The 17,350-nt window shown below is 34.6% G+C and overlaps 1 protein-coding gene across 8 annotated transcripts in view; it reads left to right on the forward strand.

Moving 5' to 3' along the window:
- The window catches only part of Crb1 (crumbs cell polarity complex component 1), a 219,533-nt gene that overhangs the window by 76,021 nt on the left and 126,162 nt on the right, over window positions 1-17,350 (forward strand). For all 8 annotated transcript variants that reach the window (XR_013426459.1, XR_013426457.1, XR_013426458.1 and 5 more), the window contains exons 3-5: window positions 3,643-3,838; window positions 5,400-5,539; window positions 9,587-9,769. Coding sequence is in view for 5 of the 8 variants with exons in the window: in XM_021729895.3 (XP_021585570.2) it covers window positions 3,643-3,838; window positions 5,400-5,539; window positions 9,587-9,769 (519 nt within the window). In the remaining 3 variants the exon portion in view is untranslated. The remainder of the gene's footprint in view (window positions 1-3,642; window positions 3,839-5,399; window positions 5,540-9,586; window positions 9,770-17,350) is intronic.

Here is a 17,350-nt window from a genome sequence, read left to right on the forward strand (position 1 = left end):
TATGCTGTTTTTAAGTCCTTCGGGGGGTGGATATGTACTGAGGAATGGGGTAACTGAATAAAATGGTGGTTCCATTCAAGTTTCTTGAAGAATCCCCATAATGCTTTCCATAGTGGTTGCACCAAATTGCATTCCAACCAACAATGTATGAGTGAACTTTTCCCCCACATCCATGCCAACATTCATTGTTACTTGTATTCTTGATAATTGCCATTCTGATTGGAGTGAGATGGAATCTCAGTGTGGTTTTAATTTGCATTTCTCTAATTTGAACATTTTTTCATGTATTTATTGACTGATTGTATTTCTTCTTCTATGAAGTGCCTATTCAGTTCCTTTTCCCCTTTATTGATTGGGTCTTTTGGGGGTGGCAAAGATTTTTCTCCCATTCTATAGGCTCTCTTACACTCTACAGGCTTTCTCTTCATGTTCTTGATTGTCCTCTTTGCTATCAAGAGGCTTTTTAGTCTGGTACCATGCCATTTATTGATTCTTGATTTTACTTCTTGTGCTTCAAGAGCCTTATTGAGGAAATTGGTTCCCGAGATGACATGATAAAGAACTGGGCCTACATTTTCTTCTAGTAGATGCAGGGTCTCTGGTCTAATATCTAGGTCCTTGATCCACTTTGATTTGAAATAAATCGATTTTATTACTTCATCAGATTTAATACATTTGGGATGTCATCTAGGTTTCATATATCCCTAAGAAAGAAAAATGATGCAACTAAAATATAATAAGATTAAGACATTGTTGACTATAAAGTGCATTCTGGTTTTAGAGATGTTAAAAGTGAGGAATATTAGAAGTGACAAAATTCAGCACCAAGAGAATTCTGAGCTTATAAAGTCAGCTTTTAAATGGATTATTTTTAAGACAGCATTTTGTTTATTTTTGGTATCTGTAAGAAATCTTATTGGCTAAAATCCCAAAGGTGTTACTAATGGAAATAAATTGCCTTAATTTCCCATAACATCTTGGTACAGGTTACTATGATTATCTTACCTTATGAATGACAGCATGAAGTCACCCAGCCTCTCCTTGTATTCTAGGATATTAAAAAGACTGTAACTATGGTATGTAGGAGGAGAATCTACTGCATAAGTATGACTGCAATGGAAACTAAATGCTGCATTTCCTCTTTGGCCTGATATTTGTGTCACAGAATTGCACTGTTATAATTGATATATGTAAAGAACCCAGAAACAGTGAGCATAATTCTTACTCAAAAGAAAAATAATATGCATAGAGGCCTCTTAGAGTAGTAACTATATTAGGTGGAATTTGAAATTTAAGAAGATAACTCAAAGGCAGAGTTCAATTATTCCCAAAGCATTGGTTTTGCAGATAATAGAAAGGTATACAGTGGTTTATCAATGCCGTGCTGCTGTGCTACGCACTCCGCCACTGTAGAGAGCGATGAGGACAGCACCAGGGACAAGACCTGCTCCAGACTGATAGCATATAACACACACTATCTTGTGGCACAGAGTGTTAACATCGATCTCTAATTGCCAAAAGGTACATATTGAAGGACAAAAATGTCTAAATGCTTATCAGAAGTTTAGGACACAATCATTCAGAAACAATGATTTGTTTTAAATGTTTGACAAAGCAATCAATTTGATTTCAAGTCTTTTGATTTAGAGGGGGCCCAGGCTTGCAGAGGCATTGAGAAGCTCTGTCCTGGTATATCAGCTTGTCTTCCAGGAAAAATGGTAGATTATTCCCATGCTGTGATAATCCTATTTTTCATTCAAATTCAATAAGCATCTTCCGTGTTCAAGAATATGTGCTAAATGCTACAGATATGAGTGTTAAAGAATAAAGATCGACTTCAAAGTGCTTAGCATTTATAAATAAAATGGACAAAAAAGCAACTGTAGTACAATAATATAGACGTTTTTATCATAGGGAATTTTGAGAGTACAGTGGAGGAACATCAGTGCCGGATAGAAGCCATTAAGTACTCATGTCATACTCAAACTCAATCTCTGGAAACTAATTGGACTGGTTTGGAGAAGTAGGGAACAAGGAGTGGGCATCACAAGTCAGGGGGCCTCTGTGATCGGCGAGAGGCGCAAGAGACAGGGGAGATGCAAGCACATGGTGTGGATGACACTGGCTAGTTCTCATCTTTGAGAAGTTACTACTACATTACAAGGCAATTGTGCCTTATTCTGGAGATGCTGGAAGGGGAGCTATATAAAAAAATTTAAGCAGACATCGGTATCCTCAGATTTGTCTTTCTATAGAAGTGTACTATATAGAAGTACCGAGAATGATTTCAAACAGGGAAGCCAGTAGTAGTGAGACCAGTGAGAGATGCTGAGGGTCAGTAAGGTCTCGGCAAATGATCACGACCCCAAGTGCTACGGCACAAGTTTCAATTTTTACTGAAATAAATTTAATTTTTAAGCTCTCTTTATTCTAAAAAACAATCAAATTTAATGTGCTGGCATCCTTTTCATCTTGGCTGGTGGTAGACTCTGTAAATGGTAGATGACAGAACAGCCTACTACCGTTTCTTTTAAGAAAAAAGGGCAAAACCAATCAAACTACTTCTGAGCTATTTGAAAATCCCTCAGTAACATTTCAATACATAATTTATTATCCTGGATTATAGGCATGGAAATAAAAATGAGAAATATGGATATACCTCTTTTGGTGTCTTTTAAAGCCGGTGAATTTGATTATTGTGTATATCAAATACCAGTTGAAAGATTTAGTAAGACAGGTTTTATCTTAATATCACTTCTACTTTTGTAAATCTTAAACTATTTAGCAAGTAATCACCTACAATTTGGGAGAAAGGATAAATACTGATTTCTTTTCTTGTAACAATGCTATGTTGAAATGAGTGGATTCTCATGATGCTGCTAATTATATTAAATCAAAATTTAATTTTATATTTAAAAGTTGTATTTTACAACAATAACATAATAGGAAAATATTTAAAATGTCTATGAAAAAGGAGCACTTAAGCAAATAATTGTACAACATATTTGTAGGATAGATTTCTGTGGACAGACAAGTCTTTTTTTCTTTTTCTCTAGCAAATACTTAGTATGCACCAGTTATTGTTATAAACACTTCAGAATACACTTAATTACAATAATAATCCTATGGCTTGGTTACAAAGATTTTTTCCATTTTTCAAAGGAGGAAACTGAAATATGGAAAGGCTAAGAAACTTACCCAGTGTTCCACAGCTAATAATTGGCTGTGCTGATTTCAACCAAAGCTATCTGGTTTGAAGTCCCAGCTTTCATCCACTATTCTAGATGAGACCTAACTAAATTTTTTGAAAATAATGAAAAAAAAAAAACATTGACCAGTCCAATTTAGGCTTCCAATAAAAGTGTCATTTATAATAACTTTGTTCTAAAAATGACTTATTTGTTTCCACAGACTAAAAACCCACAAGCTGTTGTATGCAGTAATTTGTAAGTAACAGCTGCTCTGCTGTGTGCAACTTCCCACAAGAACACCAAAGTTAATATCAATTAGGATTAAGGAAGAAAATTATTTTGGGTAACATAACATTTGACAAGTGCTTTAGTAAATAAAGCATCGTTAAATAGCTAAAATATTTTCACTTTGCTAAAACTTTTCTGTTTTTCTGTGCTAATTTTTTCAAAGGTGTAAACTGTGAATTGGAAATTGATGAATGTTGGTCCCAGCCCTGTCTAAATGGTGCAACTTGTCAGGATGCTCTGGGAGCGTATTTCTGTGACTGTGCCCCAGGGTTTCTAGGGAATCACTGTGAGCTCAACTTTGATGAGTGTGCAAGTCAGCCGTGTCTCCATGGAGGGCTGTGCGTGGATGGAGGAAACAGGTATGTCTGATGCTGTAGCTGGGCAAATGGCTTAGAGAGTCGGAGAACTATTATACCACTCTGGTCAATTTGAAGATCTCATGCCCTCAGCTTAAAGATTTTACATTGCATTATACTTTCTATGATAAAAACTGTAGTATTCAGATTTTACGAAAACATGCGTTTGTTGGAGGTTATTTTGTTCCTGAGCGAGGAGCTTTCAAATTCACTCTTGTTATAGTTTGAAATTACTTATGCTAAGGAAAAGGAACAAATTTTCAATTCCTGGAAGTAGACCTGTCATAAATAGGGAAGATATAAAAACTCAGCTAGGAATTATTAAAAATGTGAATGTGAGATTTTATGTATATGACACAATAACTTTTAATAGCATTGCACTTAAAATCATCTTGTTTGATCTTTCAACAGAACAAGATGAACATTTATGTTCTCATATTACACAAAGAAATCTAAAGTGCATGGAAGTTAGAAGATTCACACAGAATCCAGTTTCTCTTTAGTTAGTAATAAGACATAATTTATTCCAAATCTAATTTCAAAGTAAATGACTCTCAAAGGGAGAATGATATAAGACACAGGTGTTTCAAATATATTTATCAAAATAATAGGATTTCAAAAACAGTGTTGTGTTCTCATAGCTATTCCTTCCTCAATCCTCCACTTATCTAGGTGTAAAAAACTCAGTTTATATAGTACTAAATTATACACACACACACACACACACACACACACACATATTGCTAATGGCAATTGAATACAAGGGGCTCTTAACCACAAAACCAAATCTCTAGCTTTTTTTTTTTTTAATATTGACACAGGGTTTCACTAAGTTGCTTAGGTCCTCACTAAGTTGCTGAGGATGGCCTTGAATTTGCTATCCTCCTACCTCAGCTTCTCAAGTTCCCAGGATTATAGATAGGCATCACCATGCCCAGCTTATAATACTAAATTTTTAAATGATCTTGCCTAAATTAAAATAATCATCTTAATAAAGTTAGTAACCTTCCCCACTAGATTTGTATTTGTGTATTAGATATTCTCACTCAATCAATCAATGAAATAGCAAGATTAAAATATTCTTGCAACCCAAAAGAGAGAGAGAGAAAGAGAGAATATTACAAGTCACAATGTATTTAATGTTGACTTTTCCCTGAATTTTTCATTATTTATTGTTTTATTTTTTATAAGGGAAAAATCATTCTCTATTGCCTTAAAAAATATTAACGATTTTTCTTAATACTTTTTAATAGTAATTTACTCAGTACCTCTTTATGTGTACACTTAGTTATCACAATAACCCTGTGGCATAAATATCTTCAATTTATGGATGAAACATAAGTAAATATTCATAGTTTCCAAATAACTTTGCATGAATAATTTTTAAAAAAGATAACAATAAGACATCACTCAGGTCTAGAGAGATAATTCCCCCAGAGTTTTTGAGATAAGTATTAAGACTGTGTCATGGGTCTCAGGTTGATGAAAAAATGAAAAGACAGAATAAAGATATTTGATTTCAGTATGACTAAGAAATGACATGAAAATTTCATTTACCCTCCAGATATAGCTGTAACTGCACAGGTAGTGGATTCACAGGGACACACTGTGAGACCTTGATGCCTCTTTGTTGGTCAAAACCTTGTCACCATAATGCTACCTGTGAGGACAGTGTTGACAATTACATTTGTCACTGCTGGCCTGGTAAGTGACAAAATACCTTCACCAGTTTTTTTTTTTCTCTTAGCATAGAAAAAAATGCCTATGAAATGAAACTAAAAATTGTTGTTGTTAAACGTTGTAAGTGAAATTTTTCTTCTAGTTGTATTCTTCAGGGCTCATACATATTCACTGCTATACTACACATTATCCAAAGTGGGTGACTAAGTTGTCCAAAGATTAGAACTCTCTAGAGGAAGCAGAGGGGGAAAAATCAATGGAAAGATTCAATTCAGCATGGTTTTCATGGAGAAAGTTTCACTAGAAGATGATTTATTTTCTTTTAGGACTTTCTTTCAGACATCAGGAGTATGTAGGAACCTGTCAAACAATGTTAAAACACTTGTTTTATACTGAATTGAATTAGTCAACCTCATAATGAACATGTGTCAGAAATTTCCTCAATCGCCATGTGACTTTGGACAAATTACTTAACTGATCTGAGCCTCAGTTTCCTCATTTTATAAAAATGGAGGTGTCCACTTCATAGAGTTGTTTTGGAGAGAAATGCAGTAATGTATACAAAGCTCCTGTCTGAGCCTCTACCGTAGGAGACACACAATAAATGTTAGCTAGATAACAAAATTAGGTTGACCATTCTAAGTCCTATGACTAGCACCTAGTGAGTGGCCCATTGCTTACTTAAGGAAAGAACAAAGAATGGAAGAAGGAAAGAAATATGAAAGAGTGTCACACACAGGAAAGAACATATTCAATTGTGGACTTTGAGTAATTGCTCACAATGTTGGATTAGGGAGGGCTTGTGGTACAGAGAAGCTGGGAATAAGGTTGAAGCCAGATGACAAAGCCACTTGCAAATCATGGGGCAGGGAAGTTACATAATCTGTGAATTTAAAAAGAGCCCTCTGGCAGCTTAGTGAAGTTGGTTGAAGGAAGTACAGCTACAGGCTGGGAATTAGTGAGAGGACTGGGCAGGAGTTTAAACAGAGCTGAGTCTGTTTGCTAGAACAGAGAGCAGTGGTGAGGTGAAGATGAGGGACTGGGGTGGGCAGGGAAGTCATGCAGGAGGTTAAATGATGGACAGATTTAGGACAGTTCTGCCTTTGAGTTTCTCTTAGGTCACTTGCATGGATGGCAGTTTGGACTAGATAGACAATTCAGAACATCTTTGTACCCTATTCTCACTGCTGTGTATAAAGAAAAGGTTGAGTACCACAAACTAATCTAAGAAAAGATCATTCCTTTGGATCATGAAACACTGCCACAGACTGCAATGGCAAGAATCTACTGTATTAATTACCTAGAGTCCTCATTTCAAAAGTAATTAATTATGAGAAGTGTCAGTCGCCTTAAATGCTTACCTTAGAAGTTTTCTTGATACCCAGATGTGATTGGATGTGTTAAAACAAACCAACCTAATATAGGAACCCTGGGGGCTTGATTTGGTATTAGATTGCTTCTTTGCACAGAGTTCTATCGAAAAACTTGTTTAAACTATTGAACGGAGTCTTGACTGAAGGAGTCTATTTATATCTGTGGTTAAACAGAATAGAAAAGAAAATCCCCACAGGGCCTCAGTGATGGAGACAGGAATGGCAAAACTATAAATCAGAAGCTTCTGAATGTTCAAGTTGGGAATGAGATAATGCATGAGCTGGAAAAGCAGAAAAGGATTTATGATGAGTCTAAATTACTTCCTAACCTGGCCTAAGTACGGGTCTTGAGTCTTAGAATGAAAAGGAAATTGAAAATAGTCCAAAATCCACTGAAGCACAACAAATAACAGTTTATAAAAACTTGCTGTGAAAACTATCATTTACTGAATATTTGTATATCCTTAAGTATGAAATCAATTATTTTTAAAGTAGACATTTAAATTTAAAAGATTCTGAGGACTCTTTAGCAGGAGCATCACATAAAGGATTGTGAGATCATGATCTACATGTTCTTTTAGTTTCTTTTCTCAACTATGTTTCTTCTTCAGATAGTTGAGAAAGGATCCCAGGGTCACATGTGACATATATATTATGCTGTTGAGCAATAGAATTTATGTTGTGCTTATTATTTGACATATGACCTCATTCAGGTTTTTACTAAAGTTCCAAAATGAGCAATCCCATTAGCTTCTCATCATTTGCTTAATAGTAGTCCATTCTCTGGTTTATGTAGTAAACCAGAATTATAATCTAAATTCTTATTTTCAATGACTAATTGGTACTGTTTTATGCTTTTTCAGGCATCGGTTAAAATCCACTGTTTACATCTTGCTCAGCATTGGAAGAGTAAATAAAATAAGTACAGTCTCTGTTGTGGTAGAGTGTATAGTTGGTTGAGAAAGGCAGCCATATATACAAATAAATACATAACTAAAGATTATTAAAGGAGCAACAAAAGAAAAGGATTTAGTGATATGAAAGAAAACAGAGGAACTTATTTAGATCTGTCCATGAGGGCAAGTTATTCTGAGAAAGTAATACAAGACAAAGTCTGAAAATTGGGTAAGAGTTGGCCACACAAAGGCTTGGAGAAGAATTTTCTAGAGGAGAGAACACCTTTATGAAGGCCATAGGGTAGAAGACATTCCCTGGGAAGAAGGAGGAGAATGGGATTAAGTAGAAATATTGACATGGAAAGGGTTCAGGTGATAAGTGCATTCTTAGATCATAGTAAGGATTTTGATTTTATCCTATGTGAAATGGGAAGTCATTGTATAATTTTAAAGTAAAAAAAAATACTATAACTTATAAATTTTATAATTTTTAATTATAAATTTTGTTTTAAAATCATATTTCTCAGCAGACTTAAGTGACATTATAGAGGCTTTTAGGTGTATGGTAGGTTTAACTATATTCCTTTAAGAACTTTATACAGCTGTCTTGCTGTCTTGCAAAATAGCTGATATTATTTTATTATCCATCAGCATTATATTAGCATTCCAGTAAGTTTTTATTTGGGAAATAGCACTACACATAACATATAAGTACTTGAGAATCAATGAGAAAACCAGCCTAAAAATTAGGAAAAAGATATATAATGTTACTTGAGTCAATAAACAACCAAAAAAATGTTAAGTTCAATAGTGACTGAGAAAAATGTAAACTAAAGTAAGATATTATTTTTTGTCCAACTTACTGATGACAAATTTTGTATTTGCTGACAACTAATGTTTCCAAGGGGTTGGAGCCCTATATGTATTCATCTACTTGCTAGTTGGTAACAGGTAAGTGGTACAACTACTCTAGAAGCATTTGTCAATTTGTACTTAAATAAAATTGTACATAGCTTATGACCTAGAATTTCTGCTTTTAGGCCTAAACCCTAGAGTTTTGCTTAAACACTTACACATATGTCATATGTAATGATATTCATTGAAAAATTTTAATAGTAAAAACTGCATTAAAACCAATAAAAGGATGATTATGGCACATTCACGTTTTGGAGTAGTCGGAAATAGTTTAAAACTATGAGTTAGATCTCTCTTACTAACATGGATTCTGCAAGGGAATGAAAAAAGCAAGTTTCTGAATATACTACAATTTGAGCTTGGTTAAAACATACACATCCACACAATAGAACTATATATGTAATTTACTTTTCTTTCTCACTGAATATTAGGAAATAAATATTTACCCTAATTTTGAGTTTTAAAATAATAATTTGGGGTTGGCTATGTGGATACTTCTGATTTTTAAGTAATTCTCTATACAATTTTTTTTCTTGATAAAAACACATCAATTAGAATACTTGTTAAATTCAAGTAAATGAATGGTATTTTATTCATTTAATTAAATGTTCAGGTTAAATCAAGATTACCCTGAAGTCCTATTTTATTTCAGGCTTTATTAATCAAATCTTTTTAAAAAAAAAAAATTGGCCAGATTAAGCAATTGATTCCATTGCTACTGATATTTATTTCCACGTAACCTCCTCTTACCCGATTCCCCTGGCTAGCTCTTTGAGCATTGGCACCTTGCTAATTGGCGCCAGCACAGTGGTCAGCCTCTTTTCAAGCATATGCTCTATGATTTAAGAGCTTTGACTCAGCGGCTTCTGTGAACTTTCATCCTGCAGGATACACAGGTGCCCAGTGTGAGATGGACATCAACGAATGCGAGAGTAACCCCTGCCAGTCTGATGGGGAATGCATAGAGCTGTCCTCAGAGAAACAATATGGTCGTATTGCTGGGCTGCCTTCTTCATTCAGCTACCTTGAAGCCTCGGGCTACGTTTGTATCTGTCAGCCTGGATTCACAGGTGAGGCCAAGGAGACCAGAAATGACTTTCTTCACTTGATGGCAGACTATGGATTTAACCAAATGGTGTACTAGCAGTAAAACCTGTGCTACATAAACTGTGTTGCCATGGTGCAAAGGGTCCCCCTTGTGGGCTTGAGAAGAATCTTGGCTCACATCTCGTAACTCCTCTGTGCAGGAGGAAAATGTTAACTACAGGAACAGAGGAAGTGTATAAAAGGGTAAATATTTTCATACACTTACTGGGAATTTCAGTATGTCACAAATTATTTACCTTGAAAATCAAAAGTATTGGTATATTTTGTTATTAATTTTCATGTTAGATTTTATGTGTTATTTGAATTTGCTAACAAAGTCACGGTACTTATTTCTACTTATATTGAGACCAATTATCTAGTTTCAAGTAATATTTTGCTACTATTCTATAGCTAAAGCCATTTCATACATCAAATTTAAATTTATGCTCTATCTTTATTTTTTTAAACCCAGAGGTTTCCAATGGACAATTGTGTTTGGGTCTGCTTAATGTTCTAAAAACTTTCAGAATTTTTGATACAGTCCCCAATTTGTTAATAAGCAGCAATTATCCATAATTGCATAGATATCGGTGAGAAAATAAATTATAATTTAGATTTCTACCTTATTTTTTTTTCTCAATAGGTTAGTGAGAGACACTTCAGGAAAATATTTTAGTTTTTATTGGGGATTTCTGAGAAAAGTAATAAGGGATAAGTGAAAATGGGTGGGTTACTCTATTTACACCTGGGATTTTCTTTTAATATTTCAGCTTTGAAGATTAATGAATTTGTTTTGCGGTAGTGTTTGTGTAAGGTTGCTGAAGAAAATGTTTATTTGCTCATGTGCTGTCCTCTTTATGAGAACACATAGAAGAAGACCTCTCCAGTGTCAATATCAGGACAAATGGTATTTTCCTTCCACACCTTTTACCTTACATTTTAAAGGCATGCAAACAAAATTTGATAAATGACAAACATGAAATAAATTTTGTAATGCATATTTCCCAATAATGTAGGCTGCTACAAATAACAACGATGTAGCTAGATGTCTAAACATGTTTCTATAGAGACATAAATGTCTTTCTGTTATATATTTTATCTCACCCCTAGGAATATTTCAATTTCCTGTTTCTGTTTCTTAATGTTATCTCTATTTTTTTCTTCTTTCTTTCCAAGTTATTTGATTTTGGTACAGCGTATGCATTGTTTTTTAGTTAAATCTTTCTTGGAACAAGGTAGGTAGGGGTGACTATAATTTGTTTCTAAAATATTTGGTTTAGGTATAGAGAGAGGATTCTATCACAGCAGAGGATATGGTTAATATTGCCTTATCAGATAAAAGGGCACAGATGACCAACAGATTCGAACAGAACAGGCAGTAGAATATGCTAGAAAAGTGTGTTGGACTTATTTCTGAAGGGCTGCCAAAAATGATTAAATGAATTAAGAGGTTCTGATTGACCACATCTCTGTGGCTTAATGAAATTGTTTATTTTTACACATGTGAACTCCAAAAAAATGGGTTCCTATCATCAGTTGCCTTCCAACGGTGATTCAGAGTCACAGCCTCTTCTCTTTTTTCCCTCCCTTTTCAAACTCAACTTCTGAATTTATTGTCGTCTTTTGCAGCAAGTTGCTGGAGAAGGAAGGAAAGTAGAATATGAAACCTGGAGGTTTCACCAGTGGAGCCTCATGAGTAATGGGACTCGTCTACCCTCCTTCCATTGATTAAAATTTAGTCATACAACCACATTTTACTGTAGTGAAGACTGAAAAATCTAGTCTTACCTAAAATAAAGAGAAAACAAATTTCATGAACATGAATTTCATGTATTGTTCATACCATGAACTTCAATTTGACACAAAAGCTGAAACTGGCAGGCTGGGGATACAAAGATGAATCCTCTAAGTATTCTCCTACTTACTTACTATATAATGATATATATATATATATATTATATATATTAATATGTTAATGATATGTATATATCATTAATGTGTATACTAATATACATACACATAAAGATATATATATTCACACACTATATATGTACATAAACAACTATATATATACTTACATATACTGCTAAATCTATATAATAGTTAAAATTATGGTATGTATGTGCATATATGAATATATATACATGAATATGCTTGAATATGTTTTTTAATTAAACCATTTAAGTGATAATAGTAGATTTACATGAAGTAATAAGAAATAGAACAGGGAATCCCATGTATAGTTCACCCAGTTTTCCCAATGGACTATTTTCCATTCTCATCAGCAATGTATTAGTGAGTGATCCAATTTATTCACATCCTAACATTTGGTTATTATTTTTTTTAAGTTTAGGACATTCTGATAGATAGGCAGTGATATGCCATTGTGGTCTTAATTCATGCCTAATAACTAGTATGTTGAACAACTTCTCCTGTGTTTATTTGATCTGTTTATCTTTTATAGCAAAATATCTTTTGCCCCTTTCTAACTGGATTGTTCTTTTTACTCTTAAGTAATTTTCCACACACTGATCCTAAGTATTTTTTGTTAAGTTTATACTAAATATACACTTTTATTTATTACTTTCTTTGGAGTGATTATAAATAATGTTGTGTTTTATTCAGTTTCTATAGCAATGGGCCTTAAGCCTGTAATACTTCCTGGTGGAGAGAATTGTAATGCATTCCACTGTGAGGTATGTATGTATATATATATATACATAAATATGTGTGTGTATATATATATACATAAATATGTGTGTGTGTATATATATATATATATATATATATATATATATATATGCGCTCTGCTGTTGTTGGGTGGAGTGTTCTATATTTGTCAACTAAATTATGTTCTATATTTGTCAACTAGATTATGTTCTATATTTGTCAACTAGATTATCTACATGATCAGATCCTCTATGTTGGTGCTGATTTTTTTGGTCAAATTTATGAGCATAATGTGGCTCACAGTGATGCCTTATTATCTTATAATAGCTATAGGATTTGTAATGATTTCTCTGATTCATTCCTGATGTTGATGGTCTATATTGTCTCTCTCCATTTTTTGTAAGCTTATTAATTTCATTGATTTTTATTTTTAAAGAACAAGTTTATTGTTTCATTATTTTTTTTCTGTTACCAGTTTTCAATTTCATTGATTTTTGTTCCTTATTATTGCCTTCTTTCAGTTTGCTTCAGGTTTATTTTTCTTTTAGTTTTTTTTTTATTGCAAGGATTTAGCAGTATAAATTTAACTCAACACTGCTTTTGCTGCATCCCACATATTTTCACATGCCACACTTTCATTTTAATTTGGTTCTATGTATTTTCAACATTTTCTTTGAGGCTTTTTCTTTTATCCATGTATTATTTAGCAATAGGGAATAGAAAGTATTATAATGTTTATTTTAATCATTATATATAGTTTAGAAAACTTATATTTTTACCTATATTTTTGTTCTCCCCATTGTTTTTTTTTTCCTTTTTTCCCATGTCATTGAGATTCTTCTTTTGTAATTTTCTGTTGAAAAACATTCCTTTAGTCAAATTTAAGGATAGGTATGTTAGTGACCATTTCTTTTAGTTTCCCTTCGTCTGAGATAATCTTTATTGCCTATTCATTCTTTCTATTTTGGGGGACACTCAACCACTGTGCCATATCCCCAGCTCTATTTTGTATTTTATTTAGACACAGGGTGTTAAGGTCTGTAAACAAGTCTGGATGGCGTCTGGCATTTTGCCAGAGGGAGTGGTTTGTGAGGTAACGCCAGTGAGCCATTAAGTGTGGAGATTCCTTATTGGTTGACTGCTGTATCTAGTTTATGTTAATTAAGATAAGCTGTGTGGAATGTATATATACCACTCCTGTCCTACAATAAACGGCTCCCACTCCTGTTGTATCAATGTACACAAGTTGTTTGTCACCCCCCCCCACCCCCCGGTTATTTTGCTGCAGCCGTACTGCGGCAACAGGGTCTCACTGAGTTGCTTAATGCCCCACGTTCTGAGGCTGGCTTTGAACTCTCAATCTTCCTGCTTCAGCCTCCCAAACCCCTGGGATTACAGGTGTGCACCACAGTGCCCGGCCCCTTCATTCTTGAAGGATAGTTAAATATAGAATTCATTATTGACTCTGTTTTTCCTTTAGAATTTGAAAAATCCACAGCACTTCTTTCTGTACCCCAAGGTTTCTAATGAGAAAACCTCTGCCATTGGAACTGGTGATCCCTACAAATGATACATTATTTCTTTCTGGCTAACTTTCTCTTTTATCTTTAGCATTTTTTCCCTTTTGTTCTTAATTTTCAGAAATTTACTTCTGATATATGTTGGTGTTTATTTATTTGTGCTTATTCTACTTGGGATTTACTCAGTAAAATTTTCTTTACTGTAAAAATTCAACTTCATGAGAGAAAAGGTGTATTTAGGCTCATGTTTTAGAGGTTCAGTTGATCACATGGCACTGTTGCCTTTGGGCCTGGGTGAGGCATGAATTAAGGCAGGGAGGGTGTTGCAGAGGAGGTTCCCCATCTTATTGTGGCTGGGAAGGAAACCAAGAGCAAAGAGGAGGGGCTGGAGTCCTAATACCTCCTGCAAGAGCATGCTCCCAATTGCTTTCCTTCCTGTTGGCTCCACGGTATACAGTTTCCACTCCCTCCTAATAGTTCTGTGGGCTGGTGACCACAGGTGTTTAAGGGACATTTATGTAATTCATAGCACTCAGCTTTTCAAATCTGTGAATTTGTGTCCTTTGCCAAATGGGGGAAATTTTTAGCTAATTTTCCTTCTACTATTAACTCCATTCTCTTTTTCTTCCACTTTTAGAATTCTGTTCATACAAATTTAGGGTCTTTTTTCCCATAGGTTTCTGAGGCTCTGATCATTTTTTCCTCCATATATTTTCTCTCTATTGCTTGGATTGGGCAAATTCTAGTATTCTGTCCTCAAACTCACTGGTTCTTTCCTTTTTCATCTCCTCTCTATTATTAACCAATCCAGGAAGTTGTTTATTTTTTTCTATTTTATTTTTCAATTCTGTAATTTCCAATTTTCCTTTTAATAATGTCTATTTCTTTGCTGATATTTTCTATTTTTCTTTCTTCTCGAGAGATCTATAATTGCTTATTGAATCATTTTCATGATGCTTGCTATAAAATTCTCGTCAGATAATGCTAACAACGGATTCGTTTCAGTGTTGGCATCAGTTAATTTTCCTTAAATTGTGGTTTTCCTGATCCCAGCGATAATAGGTTATTTTTAGCTCTATTCCAGACATTTTAGATATGATGTTAAGGAATTTAGAATCGTACTTGAATTTTTAAATTTAGCAGGTAGTCGCCTTCTTATGTTTGGAGATTAGGTCCTGGTCTACTTGTGTGGACTATGAATTAAGTCACCATTTAACCAGTCTTTGCAGTGGTATTTGATATTCTTAGTTCATCTTGTGCCACTGGGGCTCCCACTGGTCTCTTCTGACGGTCCCTGAGTGGTCAGAAGGTGCTGAGGGAGGGGAGTTTCAGGTCCATGAGAATGAGGAGGCCTCCTTGACTGGACATGTGTTTGGCTGGGCTTCTCTCAACCTCAGTGGGATGGAGAGCATGTTTCAAGGAAGGTGCTTTCTGGAGTACAATCCCTCTTGTTGAGGTCCCCCAGGCCTTGATGGGGATGAAGAGCTTCAGAAACCTGCTAAGGAAGGAAAACACACCATCACATGCCTGTCTGTTGTTGGGCACACTCCCCTTGGCCACATCTCTGGGTGGGGAAGTGAAGTCTCACCAGGAGAGAAGCTAAGCTCTTTCTCTAGTTGATTTTTTTTTTCTAAACCAGCAGGGGTCTGCTTAATTCCCCTTGCCAGGACTTGGGGGGCTCATTTTGTATTGTAGGCGAGACCCTGGTTCAACCTGGAGGAGGAATGAGCCTATCTGAGCTGGCCTCTGTGGGACACATTTTTGCGTTGGGCCGGTGTGGTAAAAGCCCCGATGCTCTGTTGGTCTCCTAACAAGTTCACCTTCTTTTCTATGTTCAAAGTCTCTGCTGTTGTTACATACTGTTGGTATTGTGACTAGTGAGGAGGCAAAGGGTGAGAAGACAGGCCTACACTCCTGTCCAGAAGTCACATTTTAAAATACCCACGTATTATGATAAAAGAATCATTTTCTTTAATGGCTTTAGGGAGAAAAGCAGATGTTAACTTTCTTTTCATTTCCCGTATAATATCAAGATGAAAATATCATTTAAAGTAATTGATGAGATGAATATACTTATTAATAGTAAATGTTACTATTTTTTCTTGCCTATACTCTAGAAATTTGGACATTCAGCTCTATTTTATCTTTATTTTTTTATATATCCATTTTGTTTCTTTTTTACAAAGAAAAGACATAATTTACTTTCCATACACTCTATCTATTTGAAGTTCTCTCATTTGTTAGATTAAAATAATTTTCCATTGTAATGAGAAATGTGCTCATGGATCATATATTTAATGACACAGCTTCACTTAAGGAAACCATCAGAACTGTTAAACATAGTAACAAACTATTCCCAGTTTTTAAAGTTATCATTAGGAATGTGCTTCTTACTCCTCATTACTAGGGTGATTATCTTTCATATTAAAATATTTTCATAGTTCATGTAATTTTTCTAACTTCTTTTAATGCGAAACTGATAGACAGTGGAGTGGGAAAAATAACTGGGAGTCTGGGAAGATAACACTCAGAAAGATGGAGATAGAGGGAGCTCTATACCATGGAGAGTGAGCTGTAGTGAAAACAGGGGTGCAGGAGGTGGGATTCTAGTGAGAAGAACCAGAAACCCCTGAAGGAGATCAGCGTTTATTCAAGGTTTCTTCTGGATTTCTAGGAAGTAAAACAAGTTATCATGACCCAAAGACTAAAAATCTCATTCAATGGATTACTTGAGAAAAATCTAAAGATCCATTTTCATATATTAACAATTACAGTCGAATCATGCCTCTAGATGCAATAAAAGTTACTATTTTCCCATTCCTCAAAATCACTAAAAAATTACCTTTACAAAATATACTTACATCTTGTCATAGCTATTTGTGCTCAAAAGCGCACATATCAAATTTTAGAATGTAGTATAAACACTGGATTTAAAGGTCTATGCATATACTTAAATCCACACATTCACATACTTTTAAGGATAAGCTAAATAAATCTATAATTGGAAAAGGCTTGTTGTTGAATAAAACTGTTCAGTCCATTCCAAAATCAGTAAATTATCTTTATTTTCTATGACCACCCTTGACCGCTACAAGAAGGAATGTTGGCTGCTTCCTTCTGTTATGCTTTAGATTTTCAGTCCAGGACACGGGGCTCACTCAGTTCTAGGAACATAATGATGAAAATATATGTCCTCTTCTCCAAAGAAACTGAAAGAATGTGAAACAAAAGATGTGAAAAATACATGACAATATAACTGACATAGTGAGACTATAAAAAGGCACAATCACACAAATCAGTAAGGAGGACTTACTTATTCTCTCATTTCCAGAAGAATTTAGTGGAAATTATAAGAACCCAAACAGCTTGATAAGT

Source organism: Ictidomys tridecemlineatus, chromosome 10 (genome assembly GCF_052094955.1).
Source record: "Ictidomys tridecemlineatus isolate mIctTri1 chromosome 10, mIctTri1.hap1, whole genome shotgun sequence".
NCBI lineage: Eukaryota > Metazoa > Chordata > Mammalia > Rodentia > Sciuridae > Ictidomys > Ictidomys tridecemlineatus.